General features: G+C 46.0%; 1 protein-coding gene across 3 annotated transcripts in view; it reads right to left on the bottom strand.

Moving 5' to 3' along the window:
• The window catches only part of LOC128693217 (nucleolar protein 4), a 244,205-nt gene that overhangs the window by 180,001 nt on the left and 43,156 nt on the right, over window positions 1-21,048 (bottom strand). Inside the window, exon 2 of one of the 3 annotated variants that reach the window (XM_070089311.1) lies at window positions 6,228-6,271. The exons of the other annotated variants lie outside the window; for them this stretch is intronic. Coding sequence (XP_069945412.1) covers window positions 6,228-6,251 — 24 coding nt within the window. The 5' untranslated portion in view covers window positions 6,252-6,271. The remainder of the gene's footprint in view (window positions 1-6,227; window positions 6,272-21,048) is intronic. 3 annotated transcript variants of the gene reach the window in all.

Below are 21,048 nucleotides of genomic sequence, written 5' to 3'. Positions count from 1 at the left end.
AGCTAGGCGCATCGGCGGTAAAATCTAATTTAGAAACACGAAGACAATAAAAACTGATTTGTTGTCACTGATGATGATGTCTTAAAGAGGCACGTAAGTTCCTCCGTCTTTTAATAACGTGTTTATTTTTCCACTATAATCTACCTTGTCCATAATTATTAGCGCATTTGCTTTGTTTCGTGAGGTGAAGACCAGGAGCTGTTCTTAATTCAAGGTATAACTTAACAATTGTTCTTAATTATTTGTTAAGTTATACTAGAATTAAGCAAAGATCCCAGACTTGTGTGTTCCTTCAGTACATTACTGAGAGGAGTTGGATCCAAGTGGGACTTGCACACGAGTTAAATCAAAGCTTATTTCTTTGTCAGTGGATTTGGGTTTGAGAAGAACGTGCCTAGTATGGGGCCAGTGGGCTTGCTGCAGTGTTCCTCCTTTATGTTCTTAAGCATATCACAGCACAAACCGAACCTCTGGTTACTATACAAGATGTGCCACCATCGCCTACATGAAAGTTGCGGAACATGCCAACAATGGTATAAAACCGTGTGGGCAACTCAAGGCTAACACAGAAGGCGAGAGAGCGAACAATCACACAGCAAGTGGGTCCAGATGTCAGAACATGTCAAGAGGTGCGAGCCCAAGCAAGAGGTGCAAAAACTGCCACGCACACACTGCTAAGCAGCTGAAGGGCCAGGGGAAGCGGGGGGTCGGCACTTGCTGTGATGTTCACCTACCCTTTGTACATCTAACTCTCCTCTCTAACTCTCCTCTCTTCTCTCTCTCTCTTCTCTCTCTCTCTTCTCTCTCTCTCTTCTCTCTCTCTTCTCTCTCTCTCCTCTCTCTCTCTTCTCTCTCTCTTCTCTCTCTCTTCTCTCTCCCACCCGCTCGCTCTCTTATTGGCTCTACACAAACTTTATTACTGCCAGTTATCCGTTACCATTGACTACTGATGAGCTACAAAGTTCAATGCCACGCCACTGGGTACTAAAGTCATCTTCCACCAGTAGCACATACCATCGGTGGCAAAGATATACCGGACTGATTTTACACTGATTGTTGGCTACGCACCAGATCATGTGATGATGTAATATAGATTCCAGCCAGACAAATCCCAGACACTCTCTCAGCCCACGTAATGAGAGTGGGAGTTGTAAACACTCGGTTTCATCTCGTGATTAGTTGAGAGCGAACGCCTCAAACGACCGGTGGTAGAGATCTTGTTCTCCGAGATTACTGACACCACCGACTGTGGTAACAGTGCGAACGCAAACCACCGACTACTGAGATTTTTCTCTGTGATATATGATACCACCACTCGTGTCGACTGAGAGCGAACGGCTCTAACGACCATGTGCAGATCTTTTGCCTTGGGGTAAATGACACGATCAGGATGTCTGGTCTGGGACCGAGCCGCGGGAGGGGGGGGAAGACCCCTGAATTGACAACAGGTAGGTAGACCTTGTGTGGAGACTGACTATACCATGAAGAAAAACATTCTGTAAATAATTGCTTGGAAATAGGACACGTCCAAATCGTTAATTCAGACAGAATGACGGAAGTGTGAGAGAGTGGTGGTGGTGGTGACGATGGTAGTATGTGCAGGAATAAGCGCTGATGAGTGTAAAGCGCCGAGGAATTGCTTCAGATACTTCGGAACACAATAAACCAGGATAACTTCCCACTCAACCCCCCCCCCCAAAAAAAAAAATGTTTTTATTTCCACTGGGGTTTATTAGTCCTCTTCTGTAGGATGCTATCGAGTCTAATACCCAGGTACCTCTGTACGACTAGGTGAATAGGGGCAGCAGGTGTAAGATTTGTCCATGTACCTCTGCTCGCTTAACTAGGGATGGTGAGGGGTTAGGAATGCATGTGGTTGAACCGAAAAACAGAGAAGGAGAAAATATAGGGAGGGAAGGGTGTGCTCACAAAATGGCTCCCCACCAACGACATCTCTTGAGAGAAACCAGCAACTGGTGTTACCACAGAGGCGATGCAAAGTAACCCAACCCTCAGAATAAAGACGAACACAGATCACAGGCCAGCAAAAACTGTAAAATAAATATCTAGATTGCTTCCAAATGGATAAATATGAAGAATGAAAAAGAGAAGCGAGGAAGAAACTTCAACTTATTAGGTAGGAGGTGGTAACAACTGGGAAGAGGAAGTGGAGGATCAGGTAAAGACGAGGAGTGGAGGTGGAGACTCCTTGGAGTTGTTGGTGGTGCCATGGAGGAGATGGTGTTATGGAGGAGGAGGAGGAGGAGGAGGAGGAGGAGGAGGAGGAGGAAGGGGTTGCGTGCTGAACAAGAGCAGCAGCAGCAGCAGCAGCAGTAACACTTGAGTGAGTGCTGGGAGCCGTGACCGACTAGTGGAGAGTAAACACAGCCTCGGGAACTGCGCTAAACACCGAGAATTTGGCCAGGGCGGTAGACACGGCAGGTGGCAGAGGCAACTGACAGACATGGCAGCAGGCAGACCTAGCAGATGGGGCAGCTGGTACACTCGGCAGCTGGCATGCAGGCGACAGGTTTTAAAGTTGCAGATGACGTTGGGAGGGAGTTAGTGGCAGGCAGGCAGGCAAGTGGTCGTGCCAGCCGGGAGTGGAGTGGTTAGTGATGGCAGGCACCAAGGGAGGGGAGAGGCTGCCACCACCACCAGCAGCTGTGTGGGGGCGGGGGATGGGCAGAAGCTGTCAAAAGCGGGGTGCAGTAATCGCCACCTCTCTCTCTCTCTCTCTCTCTCTCTCTCTCTCTCTCTCTCTCTCTCTCTCTCTCTCACACACACACACACACACACACACACAAAGTGAAACAATCTGAAGAGTGAAGTAGCGGAGGCAGGATCCATACATAGCTTTAAGATGAGGTACGAACAGTGTACCTACCTTGTAGCGACTAGTGAAGAAGCGGGGCCAGGAGCTGTGAATCGACCCCTTCAACCACAAATAGGTGAGTACACACACACACACACACACACACACACACACACACACAACAATATTACGCTTCCTACGCTCAAGCACTAATCACTCAACCACTTATAGCCTCGGGCGGGGACGCCTTACCTCTATATATTTTGTTTGGAGATGGAACGAGGTACGTACACACACACACACACACACACACACACACACACACACACACACACACACACACACACACACACACACACACACACACACACACACTACCCCATGAGGGAGGTACGCCCACGCCATCCTTGTGAGGTAACGGACAGAAAAATGAGTCCGGTGATCACGACGGCAGTCATCTGTCTTGTGTGTGGAGCCGTGCGTGTGTGGCTCTGACACCCGCCCCCACACACACACCACACCCGCCCACACACACACATCACACCCGCCCACACACACACCACACCCGCCCACACACACACACCACACCCGCCCACACACACACATCACACCCGCCCACACACACACACCACACCCGCCCACACACACACACCACACCCGCCCACACACACACACCACACCCGCCCACACACACACACCACACCCGCCCACACACACACACCACACCACACCCGCCCACACACAGTCACCTTTATGCCCTCGTCCACCACAGAGTGTACTACAAACTCTGGCCATACAATAGAGCGGAAAAATAATGTAAGAGACCCGGGAGTAGTAATGTCTGAAGATCTCACTTTCAAGGATCACAACAGTGCCACGATCACAAGTGCAAAGAAAATGACAGGATGGATAATGAGAACGTTCAAAATAATAGATGCCAAGCCAATGAGGATCCTTTTCAAATCACTTGTTCTCTCTAGGCTGGAATACTGCTGTACATTAACATCTCCGTTCAAAGCAGGTGAAATTGCAGATCTAGAGAGTGTCCAGAGAACCTGTACTGCACGTATAAGTTCTGTCAAGCACCTTAACTACTGGGAACGCTTGGAAGCGTACTCGTTGGAACGCAGGAGAGGTATATCATAATCTACACTTGGAAAATCCTAGAAGGAATGGTCCCGAATCTGCACACAGAAATCACTCCCTACGAAAGTAAGAGACTGGGCAGGCGATGCAAAATACCCCCCAATTAAAAGTAGGGGCGCCATTGGTACACCAAGAGAAAACACCATAAGTGTCCGGGGCCCAAGACTGTTCAACAGCCTCCCACCAAGCATATGGGGAATTACCAATAAACCCCTGGCTGCCTTCAAGAGAGAGCTGGACAGATACCTAAAGTCAGTGCCAGATCAACCGGGCTGTGGTTCGTACGTTGGACTGCGTGCGACCAGCAGTAACAGCCTGGTTGATCAGGCCCTGATCCATCGGGAGGCCTGGTCGTGGACCAGGCCGCGGGGGCGTTGATTCCCGGAATAACCTCCAGGTAACCCTAACCCACACATCCTCACCAACATACCCTCTGCTCATTCACTCTTCCCTATCAGAAATGAAAGGACGGGGTGGCAGAAACCACAGACAGCAGATAACAGATGTCAGACAGGAAAGAGGCGGATGGACCCGAATTTCCAAATCAATAGATGGTTACTGAAGTGTAACCCAAGCAATCTTACCAGAAAATATCACAAACCCCGCTGGGAGAAGTATAGAAGTCTTTAAGAGAAAACTGGACAAGTATCTTCACCAGGTGACAGATCTACCAGGCTGTGATAGCTATGTAGGCCAGCGGGCCGCCAGCAGCAACAGCCTGGTTGACCAGGCAAGCACCAGATGAGCCTGGCCCATGGCCGAGCTCTAGTAAAAAAAACTCTCGGAACTCATCAAAGGTAACAGCTAAATTGTGAAACTGAGGGATGGTGGAAAGTGATAATTACATTTGTTTTATCTCCGCTTTTATCCCAAGTACTTCTGTTATATCGTTTATCATAATTTACTGGAATTAAATGAATCTTTCACACGAGAAATCTACTCCTCCATACGACCTATTTGCTTCTATACAGATATTTTGGGAAGCTGAAATACTACCTTCTTAAACGAAGAAGTGGAGACCCTCTAGAAGTTATTAATGGGTGTGATCTTAAAATAACAATTACCACTCAAACCTGTTTCCACACACACACACACCTCCCAACACAGGCTAAGCTGGAAAAACAAGACCTGAAACAGACACCAGCACAATCAACTCCCCAACACAGGCTAAGCTGGCAAACATAAGACCTGAAACAGACACCAGCACAATCAACTCCCCAACACAGGCTAAGCTGCCAAACATAAGACCTGAAGCAGACACCAGCACAATCAACTCCCCAACACAGGCTAAGCTGCCAAACATAAGACCTGAAACAGACACCAGCACAATCAACTCCCCAACACAGGCTAAGCTGCCAAACATAAGACCTGAAACAGACACCAGCACAATCAACTCCCCAACACAGGCTAAGCTGGCAAACAGTATCACCATGGAACCTGCTGAAAGATTCGTTAAAATTATTCTTTGCCTCTTATATGCGACCCATGCTTGAGCACGCGGCTCCGGTGTGTAACCCTCACCTAGTTAAACACAGATGAAGCCTAAGAAAGTACAAAGGAGAGAATTAAACTTTGTATAGAACTGGGGACGCTAAGAATGTCTAGATGTAAGCCATATGTCAGCGGAGGAACGAAGAACAATGGAGGATATGGTCACGACACAAAAATACTCAGGGGAATGGACAGCTTAGACTGAGAAACTATTTACCTGGCCCACGCCTGCAGGGGTTCCGAGAGTTTTACTCCGTCATCCCTGCCCTGGGCCAAATCTGAGTGGCGCTTGTCTGGTCAACCAGGCTGTTGGATATGGCTCATATCCATCACAGCCTGGTTGATTCTGCACTTGGGGGAGGTACTTACCTACCTGGAGTCTACCTGGAGGGTATTCCTGGGATCAACGCCCCCGCGGCCCGGTCCACGACCAGGCTTTGCGGTCGAGTTTCCTCTTAAAGACTTCTACACTTATTTCAGCAGTGTTTCTGATATCTTCTGATAAGATGTTAAACAGTCTGGGAACACGGATGATGATATGAAGTTCTCTTATTGTGTCCACGGTGTATATACACCGACCATCACACCCCACCCTGTTCAAGTCAGCAGTTGGGGAGTAGCACAAGTCGAGTGCACCACCTAGGGAGCAGCACAATACCTGGGGTGCAGCACAGCACCTGGGGTGCAGCCCAGCACCTAGGGTGCAGCACAGCACTCGAGGTGCAACATAACACCTGGGGGTGCAACATAATACTTGGGGTGCAATAAAATTTACCTTGCACGGTGTGGAGGTCAGCATGGTGTCACCTGGCGCCTTACCTGTGCAAGAAAATATTAATTAACGTTAAGCCAATGTTTACATAATATTATTATTATGATTGGGAAGTGATTAACGCATAAGGGTCATACTATTGGTGTCATAGCTCTAGTTCCTTAGATGAAGAGCCCTTCACCAGCAGGAAGGCACCTCCTCGAAAGGACTTACCAAGAATACACAAGGTCTAACCTCAGGACTTTATTTATATTTACTGATATGAAACAAAGGATTTTACTTGCTTTATTGAGAACACTGATGCACTGCTGTCTTGCTTTGAATTACTGCTGACCAGAACTCCTAAATCTTTACTGCATTCACTGAGACTTGAAATCTACGTGCCACAGTTATTTTCTACATTAAACAGCATTTGCAATTTATACGACCATAGCATTAAGGGGCACATAAGTACCCCCGGGGGAACTTGGGTGCCTCTTAACCTATCCAGATTTCCCTGTAGTGTTCTAGTGTCTTCAGTAAAATGCGTGCAACAGGAATAACTGGGAAGGTGGGCAAATAGAACCCAATGAGTAATAGCAAACAGTAAAATCAAGGGCTGCTGCTGTGAAGAGTTTGGTTCCCCAAGGTACAATACTTACCCCCACTTCTCTTTCTCAAAACTGACAGCCAGAGACAAGCTATAGCACTATCATCCTTAACAGACGATACTAGAACCTGTATGAGAGTCATCCACAGAAGACACAGCGAGTCTCCAAACTGATGCCAATTCTTCCAGTAAGCCACTGACAACAATATGATGTTCAATGAGACAGATTTTCAATTACAACGTTGGCAGATGGTGCAGGATACCTCCAGTTACAAGCAGGGAAACGATGAGTACACACAGAGAGAGAGAGAGAGAGAGAGAGAGAGAGAGAGAGAGAGAGAGAGAGAGAGACAGAGACAGAGAGACAGAGACAGAGAGAGAGAGACAGAGACAGAGAGAGAGAGACAGAGACAGAGAGAGAGAGACAGAGAGAGAGACAGAGAGAGAGACAGAGAGAGACACAGAGAGAGAGACTCAATAAATGTAAAAGAACCAAGATACAACATCCTCCCTCATACATACGAGGAATTACCAAGAGACCGCAGGCTGTCTTCAAGAGGAAAATCGACAAGTTCTATGAATGAGCTCATAAGAACATAATAAAGAAGGGCTGTAGTGCATACGTTAGGCTGCGGGCGGCGGGCACTGACAACCTGAACGATCAGGCCAGCTATCAGAAGGTCTGGACTGGGACCGGGAAGGGGGAAAAAGAAGGGGGCTGGTGACCACCAGAAGAGGTTACAAGTAACTTGTGTATCAGCTCCAGCATCAGTCAGGCGAGGATCAACCAAACTGTGTCTACCTTCCATATTTGCCTGATTAGTCGAGGGAACATGTGTGCCTCGAGAGACAGGTTAGGTGTGTTGTCAACTTTAAGGTTATTTTCTTAAACTCACCAAGTTGTTCCTTTCTCTTACACTGCGATGCATCTGGACCAGTCTGACGCCTCTCAAGTCTTAGCTCTACCGCTCATAGTCTCTTTAATAGTTTGTCATCATCTGAGAACACTCACATGGTTGTGCTGGGAGTGGTTGTATGGTTGTAGCTGTGTTAGGGTTGATGGTGGTGGTAGCAGCAGTGGTGATAGCGTTAGGGGGCAGAAGCGGTGTTAGGGGTGGTAATAGTGGTAGTGTAAGAGGTGGTGGTGGTGCTAATGGTGGTAGTGTAAGTGGTGGTGGTGGTGGTGGTGGTGGTGGTGGGGGGGGGGGGGAGAGGCAGGGCATCTGGGAACCGTTCATACAAGTTGGTCAAAGTGAACTTGTGGATAGTAGTTGGGAATACAAGCGGTGAGCCTGGCACAGATGGGTACCCAGACAGAGAGAGAGAGAGAGAGAGAGAGAGAGAGAGAGAGAGAGAGAGAGAGACAGACAGACAGAGACAGAGAGAAAGCAAGAGGTGAGTGAGAGGGAGAGAGAGGAAAAGCAAGAGGTGAGTGAGAGGGAGAGAGAGGAGAAGCAAGAGGCTTTCAAATTTTGGGTCATTTCAAATAGAAATGACCCAAAATGGATGACTAATAGGCTGAAATATCTACTAGGGCATAAGAAAGGAATTTATAGGCGTATGAAAAGAGGTGAGGGTCATCTTATGAATCAGTATACATGTATTGACATTAAGAGGGACATTAAAAAGGGGATAAGAAAAGCTAAAAGGGACTATGAAATTAAAGTTGCTAGGGATTCTAAAACTAACCCAAAAAGTTTTTTCCAGGTATATAGAACAAAAGTCAGAGATAAAACAGGTCCCTTTAAAAATAACTATGGGCATCTTACTGACAAAGAGAATGAAATGTGCTCGATTTTAAATAATTATTTTCTCTCGGTTTTTACACAGGAAGACACTAATAATATTCCAGTAATTAATCTTTATAGTGGGCCAGAAGATAAATTATGTAACATCACAGTCACTAGTGAAATGGTTGTGAAGCAGATAGACCGACTGAAGCAAAATAAGTCACCGGGTCCTGATGAGGTTTTTTCAAGGGTTCTTAAGGAATGCAAAATGGAACTCTGTGAACCATTAACTAACATTTTTAATTTATCACTTCAAACAGGTGTAGTGTCTGATATGTGGAAGATGGCTAATGTAATTCCTATTTTTAAAAGAGGGGACAAGTCGATACCGTCAAATTACCGCCCAATAAGCCTGACCTCAACTGTAGGCAAATTACTAGAGTCAATTATAGCTGAGATTATAAGAAGCCATCTCGATAAGCATAGCATGATTAATGATACTCAGCATGGATTCACAAGAGGCCGGTCTTGTCTAACTAATTTATTAACTTTCTTCAGTAAAGCTTTTGAGGCTGTTGACCACGATAAAGAATTTGATATTATTTACTTAGATTTTAGTAAGGCTTTTGATAGAGTTCCACACCAAAGACTGTTAAAGAAAGTGGCAGCTCATGGCATTGGGGGAAAAGTGCTCTCGTGGATCGAATCATGGCTCACAGACAGGAAGCAGAGAGTGTCCATAAATGGGGTTAAATCCGAGTGGGGATCAGTAACAAGCGGCGTTCCACAGGGATCAGTCTTGGGCCCGTTGTTGTTTATAATATATATCAATGATCTTGATGAAGGAATTACTAGTGATATGAGCAAATTCGCCGATGACACAAAGATAGGAAGGATAATTGATTCAAACGTAGATGTTAGGGAACTTCAGAAAGATTTAGACAAACTCTACTCTTGGTCAGAAAAGTGGCAGATGCAGTTCAATGTAGATAAATGCAAGGTTCTGAAGCTCGGGAGTGTCCATAACCCTGATGTAGAACTTAGCCATACAGATTGCGAAAAGGACTTGGGGGTTATGGTAAGCAGCAACCTTAAACCAAGACAGCAATGTGTGTGGAAAAAGACACTTATGTACAGTTCAGGACATTTATTAAAGGAAACGTTTCGCCACGAGTGGCTTCTTCAGTCATATATTAGGACTGAAGAAGCCACTCGTGGCGAAACGTTTCCTTTAATAAATGTCCTGAACTGTACATAAGTGTCTTTTTCCACATCTTGTCGGTATCACCATACCATTTCCTCAAGACAGCAATGCCTAAGCGTGCGTAATAAGGCAAATAGATTACTGGGATTTATATCAAGAATTGTAAGCAACAGAAGTCCAGAGGTCATACTGCAGCTTTATACATCATTAGTAAGGCCTCGCCTAGATTATGCAGCTCAGTTCTGGTCTCCATATTACAGAATGGACATAAATTCGTTAGAAAACATTCAGCGTAGGATGACTAAATTAATACATAGCATTAGAAATCTTCCTTATGAAGAAAGATTGAAGACTCTTAAGTTACATTCATTTGTTAGACGAAGAATGAGGGGAGACCTGATCGAGGTGTATAAGTGGAAGACAGGTGTTAATAAAGGGGATATTAATAAGGTCTTGAGGATGTCTCTCCAAGAGAGAACCCGCAGTAATGGATTTAAATTGGATAAGTTTAGATTTAGAAAGGACACAGGAAAGTATTGGTTTGGAAATAGGGTGGTTGATGAGTGGAACAGTCTACCTAGTTGGGTTATTGAGGCTAAGACTTTGGGTAGCTTCAAGTTTAGGTTGGATAAGTACATGGGTAGAGTTCGTGGAGGGTCAAGAAAAACTAATTCTAGGTGTAATATACCGACCTCCAGGCTTGGATCACGATAGAGGGAGACTTCTTTGGGACGAAATTGTTAGGGCTTCTGTACACAGTAACGTAGTCATAGTAGGGGACTTTAACTTTAGCCAAATTGACTGGAATTCTTTGACAGGTAATCTAGAGTCCAGTGACTTCATGGAAACAGTTCAGGACTGTTTTCTGAAACAGAGTGTAACTGAACCTACCAGGGGTAATAATTTGCTAGACCTAGTCTTGTCAAATGAGGAAACACTCGTGAATAATCTGGAGATCACTGAAGAGCTTGGCACAAGTGATCACAAATCCATCACCTTTAGCATTAATTGGGAATGCAAGAATAATGATAATACAGTAAAAATCCCCGATTTTCGTTCTGCCGATTATAATGGACTTAGGGAACATCTGTCTAATCTTGATTGGGGTTATCTAGCTAATGATTTTGTAAAGTAAAAGGACACAAGTGCAACTAATGTGACATTTATTGTGGCAACGTTTCGCTCTCCAGGAGCTTTATCAAGCCATTACAAACAATACATGGACACAGAGGGTATATAAAGGCTCTGTGTCCATGTATTGTTTGTAATGGCTTGATAAAGCTCCTGGAGAGCGAAACGTTGCCACAATAAATGTCACATTAGTTGCACTTGTGTCCTTTTACTTTACATATTGTCGGTAATTCTACCAACTTTATTACTAATGATTTTATTGACGATAATCATACTTATGAATATGAAGGGATCTGCTTTTATGATTGTTTTCTTAATAATGTACACAGTGCCCAGAGTATATACATTCCCCAGAGAGAAATTAGGTCTAATAATAACGATCCCAAATGGGTTAACAGGAGGCTAAAACATCTATTAGGGGAGAAAAGGGGAATTTATAGGCGCATCAGAAGAGGAGAGGTTAACCTTACTGACCAATATGTTCAGCTGGGTTTGATTGGTGTTGGGGGGTGCGGGAGTTGTTTCTTGAGTAGCTTTAGGTAGATGTCGTTTTGATAAGGACCTGCCTCGTATGGGCCAGTAGGCCTTCTGCAGTGTTCCTACATTCTTATGTTCTTATGTTCTTATGAGTGGGAGGGGTTGGATTTGAGTGGGACTTGCACATCAGAGCTTGTTTCTTGGGTGGCATTGAAAGTTGGGTTGGTCAAATGTTTGTTAGTGGGATGAATTGTAAAGGACCTGCCTAGTATGGGCCAACAGGCCTGCTGCAGTGTTCCTCCTTTCTTGTGTTCTTGTGTTCTTGTGAGAGGGAGGGAGAGAGAGGAGAAGCAAGAGTGAGAGGGAGGGAGAGAGAGGAGAAGCAAGAGTGAGAGGGAGGGAGAGAGAGGAGAAGCAAGAGTGAGAGGGAGAGAGAGAGAGGAGAAGCAAGAGTGAGAGGGAGAGAGAGGAGAAGCAAGAGATGAGTGAGAGATGGAGAGAGAAGCAAGAGGTGAGAGAGGAGGGAGAGAAGAGATGACGTCGTATAATGATCCCAAGAACACCTCCACGACAAACACCTCTCCCTCTCCCTCTCTCTCTCTCTCTTCCTCTCTCTCTCTCTCTGGTGGCCTGGTAGTGCAGGTGATGCTGGGTGGAAGCCAGCCTCTTGAGTACCTCTGACAAGGTACTGAAGAGTCTGGTGTTGGTGTGAGAGTATGTCAGGGTGCGTGAGGGTGTGTGAGGGTGTGTGAGGGCGTGTGTGTGGGTGTGTGTGAGGGGGGTGGGTGTTTTATGTAGAGACTCGAGTGGTGTGGGGTGTAGGTTGAGGTGGGGGTCTATAAGCAAGGGGGTGTAGACAGAGGCATTGTGCGGGTGGGAGAAGGTGAGGTGGAAGGATGCTGGGTGGGTTGGGTGTGTGGAGGCTGGATGGTGGAGGCTGAGAAGGGAGGGTGGAGGCTGAGAAGGGCGGATGGAGTGCGTCAAGGAGATAAGCAAGATAGACGAGTGTAAGACTTCACCTGTAGAGTACAGAAGTGGAAGAGTGACAACACCGGGGAGCAGAAGGAAGGGGAAAAACAAACGAAGGAAGAGCAGGAGGAGAATAAGAAAGAGCAGTAGACGGAGATAGGACTCATCAGGAGGAAGAAGAGGAGACAGAATGAGATGAAAAATGAGCAAGGAGATAACGGCGTCTGAGGAAGTTAATACCAGCAGCAGGAAGAGAAAGAATGAGATAGAATAGGAGAAAGAGGAGAAAGAAGAGGAGGAGGAGGGGTAGAAGACTGAGACAGGAACCACCAGGAGGGAAGACAGGCAAGAACGCGGGTCAAGAGGACGTCGCCTGACCACATTCGATAAGAGGGGTAATCCTTCAGTAAACTCACCGAGGATGCGACCTTAAGGCTTCCTCCAGTTGTGGCCCCATTCATCGACCCCAGGGAAAGTTAGCAGCAACTTGGCAGTCAGGCAGCAATATCCAGCCCTGCTACCTGTGGTGGTACCATGGTGGTGTTACTGATGGTACCGTGGTGTTGGTGGCGGTACCTTGTTGTTGGTATTGGTACCGTGGTGGTGTTGCTCTGAGCTGGTGATGTGGACTTAGATCTTAGTCTCCCGGAACCGCCTTTCAACCTTCTATAATATATATTATTCAACTGGCGTGGATTGTAGCTTTTTGGTTAGCGTCATATTATTATGCAGGCGGTAGACTGCGGCGCGTGAGGCGACAGGTTGTTGTTTGTTGAACAGCGAGATGTGGAACTGTCATGACACAGGCTGTCGGATAGTTTGGGCTTCTGTTACAGGCTGTTGGATAGTTTGGGCATCTGTTACAGGCTGTTGGATAGTTTGGGCATCTGTTACAGGCTGTTGGATAGTTTGGGCATCTGTTACAGGCTGTTGGATAGTTTGGGCATCTGTTACAGGCTGTTGGATAGTTTGGGCTTCTGTTACAGGCTGTTGGATAGTTTGGGCTTCTTTAAAGTATAAGGTCATAATACTGTGGCTAGAGCAATTTACCAACAAACCTGCACCTGGAAGAAAAACCTCATGACATTTCGGTCCGTCCTTGGACCATTGTCAGGTCACAATTGGGGTGAGAAAAGTAGACAAGGCCTACAGACTATATAGTAGGGGGGTCTTGATTAGTTTGAGGTTCTGTCGCCAGCCACAGAGTCAGTGGCGTCAGATCTTTCTTCAGCCACTATTAGTCTACCTGGAGGTTATTCCGGGGATCAACGCTCCCGCAGCCCGGTCCATGACCAGGCCTCCCGGTGGATCAGGGCCTGATCAACGAGGCTGTTACTGCTGGCCGCATGCAATCCAACGTACGAACCACAGCCCGGCTGATCCGGCACCGTCTTTAGGTATCTGTCCAGCTCCCTCTTGAAGACAACCAGGGGTCTTCCCGTAATGCCCCTTATTGCTGGTGGGAGGCTGTTGAACAGTCTTGGACCCCGGACACTTATTGCGTTTTCTCTTAGTGTATCAGTGACGCCCCTATTCACTGGGGGTTATGTTGCATCGCCTGCCAAGTCTTTTGCTTTCGTATGTGTGTTTATGTTGTGCCTAATTACTATTTTAAGGATTATTATTAACTGGGGATGTATTTGTGATACACAGACGTGATGACCCTCGTGCGGTCGATAGGTTTAAAAAAAAAAAAACTGTCAGTCAGTATGTAATCAGGATGCAGTTGGTCAGACTGCAGGAAGGTCATCAGTCAGGAGGAACTCTAGTTACTATACAGGAATGGAAGCAACAGCAGTGAGACATCCAATGCAGGGTAAAGTGTTATGGAAAGTGATTATTATTATTATTATAATCTATTATCCTGACAGTGACGCAGACAAACAGTATCCTGTGAAATAATGCCACAGATCTGGAAGATACTGTATATAATTTGCTTCCACTCAGTTCAGGTCTGGTGTCTATCTATGGACGCCGTCGCCACTCTACCCATGCCAAACAGCCATTCCTTATCGACCCTGTCAGTGCGTCTAAGTACATTGTGGTCAGGTTTTCCCTGGTTCCTCTCTACCATTGGCTTCAGTTCCTTTAGTCTACTTATAGTACAGCCCTCTCAAGCCCAGAACTAGCATGGCTGGCAAGTTCTCCACTTTTTGGAGCCTTGGTACGTGCTAGACTGGGTGTAGTGATGACTTGTCCCAGAGGTCTGTTACCTTGTACGATGCTGCTCCTACTGCTGCTGCTTTGCTACTGATGGTGGTTGCGGCGGTAGTGTGCTATTAGTGGTGGTTATGCAGTGTATACGTGATGGTGTTACTACTGTTGCGTTTACTGATGTTAATACTATTGATGCTGGTTTCTGGAGCATTCTAATGTTACTGTTGTTGCTACTGTCACTAGGGCTTCTAATGATGCAGGTTGTACTGCTGCTGCACATTGTTCCATTGCTGTTATTGTTACTAATAACAATGTTACTGATGTTGCTGCTGCTGTTGATGCTACTGCTGATGCTGCTACTCCTTTCGTTACCGGCACTACTGTTGCCACTTGTTCCCTTTTGACATCTTAAACCCTCGGCTCTTAAATCGTAGACTTGAGGTTAATTGCATGACTGAATTACGACCTCCTCGGCTGTGCTCTGATCCAGCTTCCTGGACACTCGCTGGTTGTTCCCGGTGCTAGCTCCTTTGATCACCATATTCCTGGTTTAACATCGGCTGACCCAACCTCGAGCCCAGGAAAGCGTCGACTCTAAATATCCCAATCACTCGAACTTGAAAAATAAAAACTCGGAAATCCAATTAGGTTGCAAAATGCGTGCAAATGAAGGGTTTCATTACTGCAGCTCCACCAGCCTGGGTCTCGTCAGGGTAAGTGATACTTTCTGTTCCGGTGTTTCAAGTCTTGAGCGTGGCCTAATGTTGCATATTGTAAGTGCATCTGTACCGACTGTCCGTCCGTCCCTCCTTCCTCATCCCCTCCCCTTTCTCTCCGAGGAGGGTGCAATAGAATGGGTCGTACTGGCATGTATCACCCTAACACGTTCTCTTCCTTTCGCAAACGTCTTCCATACGAGGGTCCTGATAGACTAAGGGCCCTAATAGTGTGCTGAAAATATCTAGCCTAGACAGGACTCGCAGCAATGGTTTTAAGTTGGAAAAATTCAGATTCAGGAAGGATATAGGAAAGTACTGGTTTGGTAATAGAGTTGTGGATGAGTGGAACAAACTCCCAAGTACCGTTATAGAGGCCAGAACGTTGTGTAGCTTTAAAAATAGGTTGGATAAATACATGAGTAGATGTGGGTGGGTGTGAGTTAGACCTGATAGCTTGTGCTAACAGGTCGGTTGCCGTGTTCCTCCCTTAAGTCAATGTGACCTGACCTGACTAGGTTGGGTGCATTGGCTTAAGCCGGTAGGAGACTTGGACCTGCCTCGCATGGTCCAGTAGGCCTTCTGCAGTGTTCCTTCGTTATGTTCTTATCTCTTGCACGTTCTATCCCAGAGTTAAAAAAAAGAACAACTCCACTAGCCACAAGCAGTGAGCACTACACTCAGCTCTCCAGCAGTCAGCGAGCAAAGCACTGCGACAATACCATCAACAGTCACTGGGATCTGAAACCACCCAGGCAAAAAAATGCTAATTAGCTTGTCTCCACCCCAACACATGGATGGTTCCCCCACACAGCTTGATAAATTCCCTGGAGACTCCTGGCTGTTGACTGGCTGGCTGTTGACTGGCTGGCTGGCGTTCTCGTTCTTGCTCTGGTTCTCGCTGTATTTCGTCTGTTCAAGCCTGAACACTGAAACTGAAGCCGCCACTATTATGATTCTACATGTAACCTGAAATAATGATAATTAATAAAAAGTAATATACCCAAACGAATTCTTGTTTGCTATTTTAAGACATAGTTCCCAAGCTTTTATATACTACTTGTGTAGTATACTTACAGACTTCCTAGCTACATTATCAGGTTCCCTTGTTAGCCTGACGTCACGTGACGTCAGACTAGCAAGGGAGGCTTACTATAATGTAGCTAGGAAGTCAGTCTATAAGTACACAAGTAATATTGTTGACATATGCTCCCCTACGCTGTTGCGCTACGTAACTCAAATTAGCCACGTTACAGGCAAATGCTACATCTAATCATACGTACTCATCAAACCATATATTGAGTTTCCCACCCAGACTTCTAGAGTACAGCTTGGTGAATACATACACACATATCTGACCCAACACCTATATACCTTCCCATCTATTCCATCCGCCACCTACCTCTCCCTGAGACTTTTCATTCTCCTTTCCCAATTTCTCCCTACTATAAAACTTTCCCACCCACTATCCTTCACTCACACTGATTGTCTACACTCGGCCTCATCTCACACTCTCGCACACTCCCTCCCTCTCCCTCACACACGCCTGCTCCGCGGCTTGTGATGGGAATTAATTAGATAATCCGAGAGTGAAACAGCCTCCATCACGCGGCGGTAGCGAGGGGCAAGCCTGGACTTCATACATCCCCTATTTCACCTCTTACATATTCTCCCCCTATTTCACAGCTTCTGCCTATTTATCCCAGTCCCACCACTTTTCTTGCCTATGCTTCCAACAATTTACTACCCTTCTGCCCATTTAGTCCCTATTTCACCATCTCCTAATTTAGCACAAGTGCTTCACTACTGATGGAGGAATTACCCCATTGCTCAATAACCAATGTAGACCTGATGTGTATATCAGTGGTAGAATATACTGACTTGTTAACAAGACAAAATGCAGTTGATGGCATATTACTGTAAAGAGGTCTCGTCAACCAGGGAACTTATTAACTGATAAATTTCCTTGTGGACGAAATTTCTTTTCAACAAAATACCATAAGCCGCCCACTCTGCCCTATAAACATTGCTGACCTGTTGTTAGGTAAGACCTGTCGTAAATGGCTCCCCTACCTGTCCTGCCCTTCATCCCTAGACTACGGATGAAGAATAAAGCACTCTTGCAATATTTGGAAATCCTTACTGATTAAACGTTCCGCCAGCCAGTGGCTTCAGTCCACCGTTCTTCTTCGGTTGGCGAAACGTTTCCTCAATAAAGATTCCCAAATGTCACACAAGTTTCTCATTCCTCACCTTGTTGCCTTTCTGTGCCATTTTCACCATACAGACTAATGATTACTACGATGTTATTAACACAACCGCGAGGAAAATAATAGATGGATGAAGAGGATCTTCAAAACAAGAGATGCCAAGCTAATGATCGTCTTCTTCAAGTCGCTTGATCTATCTCTAGCCCGGAATATTATTGTACATGACGGTCCCTTTTAAGGCGGACGAAATTACAGATCTAGAGAATGTACAGAGGAGAATCTTCGCGACACGCGTATAATTTCAGTCAGACACCTAAATTGCTGGGAACGTTTAAAGTCTCTTGGAACCCGAGAAAGATACATCATAATTTACACCTGGAAAATCCTGGAGGGATAGGTCTCAAATCCGTATATAAAAATCACTCACCACGAAAGCAAAAAGTAGGAGAGGGAGAGGAGATGTGAAGATAGAGAAGATGAGGATGGAGAGAATGCAGATAAGGATGGAGGGAGAGGTAGGAGAACAATTAGCACAAACAATGAGTGCCCAGCACCACAGATGAACTGGACACACACCAAAGGCTGAGGGACTGATCCCCTCCTGCCCGAGAAGTTGGAGGTGAGCTCCATCGTTTCTGTCCTCTCCTCCGCTGAGGCTCGGCTGGTAGAACAGAAAAGATATTGAAATCAGTCACAGGTATATCACAGGAGATCACAGCGGGAGGGTAAACGATAGAGGGTAGATGAGGACAGATGGAGGGTAGATGAGGACAGATGGAGGGTAGAGAAAGATTAGGTGATAGAGGACAGATGAGGACAGAGGACGGATAGGAGTTGAGGACAGAGGAAGAGTAGATAAGAATAGGAGGAGGATAGGGGGAGGTGATAGAGGGAAGGAAGGAGGAACACGGTGGGGGAAGATGGAGGAAGCTTGTGTGTTATTTAGGCTTATAGGGGATGTCGAACACAATAGATGCAAGAGGGAGAGCAGGAAGGGGTGGTGGTGAGGGAGAGAGCAGGTGGTGGTAGTGAGGGAGAGAGCAGGTGGTGGTAGTGAGGGAGAGAGCAGGTGGTGGTAGTGAGGGAGAGAGCAGGTGGTGGTAGTGAGGGAGAGAGCAGGTGGTGGTAGTGAGGGAGAGAGCAGGTGGTGGTAGTCAGGGAGAGAGCAGGTGGTGGTAGTGAAGGAGAGAGCAGGTGGTGGTAGTGAGGGAGAGAGTAGGTGGTGGATCTGAGGAAGAGAGTAGATAGTGAAGGTGGGAGAGTGACTGGCTAGTGACGGGGGAGTGACGAAGGTGTGGCCAGCTGGTGGTGTGGGAGAAGAGAGGTGAGGGGCAACTAAGGAGAGGTCGAAGAGCAAGAGAAAGTTTATGTGTGAAGGAAACAGTCGTGATGGAAGATGGGGGGAAGAAATGGTATGGAAGATAGCAAAGAGATGGGAGAGGTAAAAAGGAAGATGGGAGAGAGGCAGAATGAGATGGGAGGGGTAAGGAAGGAGAGAGAAAGTTTGAGGGAGAAGAACGATGGAAAAGCGATAAGAAGCGGTAGGGAGGTATGAGCTTTCCATCAAACGCGAGAAAACACAAGAAGACTGTATACAAGCGAGGCTTGAGTGAACGAACATAGTGGAACATTAACAACTAGAAGACTGTATACAAGCGAGGCTTGAGTGAACGAACACAGTGGAACATTAACAACTAGAAGACTGTATACAAGCGAGGCTTGAGTGAACGAACACAGTGGAACATTAACAACTAGAAGACTGTATACAGGCGAGGCTTGAGTGAACGAACACAGTGGAACATTAACAACTAGAAGACTGTATACAGGCGAGGCTTGAGTGAACGAACATAGTGGAACATTAAGCACAGTACTAGGATAACTAGTGTAACAGAGAAACGTACAAGACATATTTGTAAATTTTGTGTACATAGACACGTCTACGTGTCTGTGAGGATATATGTGGCATGCTTTGCAGGCAGCGCTTGCAAACTTAGCCTATAGAGCAGCGATCATTTTGCCAAACAAGCCGCGTGGAAACTCAGTGTATACCTGGAGGGTGTTCCAGGGGGTCAACGCCCCCGGGGCCCGCTCCATGATCAGGCATCGCGGTGAATCAAGGCCTGATCAACCAGGCTGTTACTGCTGGCCGCACGCAAACCTACATACGAACCACAGTCAGTTGGTCAGGTACTAAGTACCTGTCCAGCTCCTACTTGAAGACAGCCAGGGGTCTATTGGTAATCCCCCTTAGTATGCTGGAAGGCAGTTGAACAATCTTGGGCCCCTGACACTTATTGTGTTACCTTAGTGTATTTATGGCGTCCCTGTTTTTTATTGAGGGAGATGTTGCACCACTGCTGATAACTCTGCCGAAAACGGCTTGAACATCAAAAATATATTTAATTGAAATCAGCTAAATTAAAGCTATTTTTGGATTAAGATATATTTTATGGAGTTAGCTTAGTAAAAGTTAGATGACTAAGTTTCAGCGCACAATTAAAAATTCGACTTTAGTTTAGGAAAAATATATCTATGAATAAATACAAGATTTACGAAAATATGCTTTAGAAAGTTCAGATTCTTGTGACCAACAGCGTCTACTAAAAATCCACGATATATGTGCACACACTGACGGTGTTGTGTGTGTGTGTGTGTGTGTGTGTGTGTGTGTGTGTGTGTGTGTGTGTAAACAGCATAAGATTTATATATACATATCTACCGTAAACAAGAATTCATAGATCTTTGACTCAACACTTCACAACTCATAATTTCGTAATGAAACGACGCTTCAATCAGTCCTCTGATAGTTGGTAAACACTTCATAGACAACACAGTACACTTCACAGACAGCACAGTACACTTCACAGACAGCACAGCACACTTCACAGACAGCACAGCACACTTCACAGACAGCACAGCACACTTCACAGACAGCACAGTACACTTCACAGACAGCACAGTACACTTCACAGACAGCACAGTACACTTCACAGACAGCACAGTACACTTCACAGACAACACAGTACACTTCACAGACAGCACAGTACACTTCACAGACACAGTACACTTCACAGACAGCACACTTCACAGACAACACAGTACACTTCACAGACAGCACAGTACACTTCACAGCACAGCACACTTCACAGACAACAGTACACTTCACAGACAGCACAGCACACTTCACAGACAGCACAGCACACTTCACAGACAGCACAGCACACTTCACAGACAGCACAGTACATTTTCACAGACAACGCAGTACACTTCACAGACAACACAGTACACTTCACAGACAGCACACAGTACACTTCACAGACAGCACAGTACACTTCACAAACACAGTACACTTCACAGACAGCACAGTACACTTCACAGACAGCACAGTACACTTCACAGACAACACAGCACACTTCACAGACAGCACAGTACACTTCACAGACAGCACAGTACACTTCACAGACAGCATAGTACACTTCACAGACAACACAGTACACTTCACAGACAACACAGTACACTTCACAGACAACACAGCACACTTCACAGACAACACAGCACACTTCACAGACAACACAGTACACTTCACAGACAGCACAGCACACTTCACAGACAACACAGTACACTTCACAGACAACACAGTA

The sequence above is a fragment of the Cherax quadricarinatus genome, chromosome 28, assembly GCF_038502225.1.
Source record: "Cherax quadricarinatus isolate ZL_2023a chromosome 28, ASM3850222v1, whole genome shotgun sequence".
NCBI classification, from domain to species: domain Eukaryota; kingdom Metazoa; phylum Arthropoda; class Malacostraca; order Decapoda; family Parastacidae; genus Cherax; species Cherax quadricarinatus.
The sequence above is the reverse complement of the archived record's forward strand: the minus strand, read 5'-3'. Positions and strand labels throughout refer to the sequence as shown.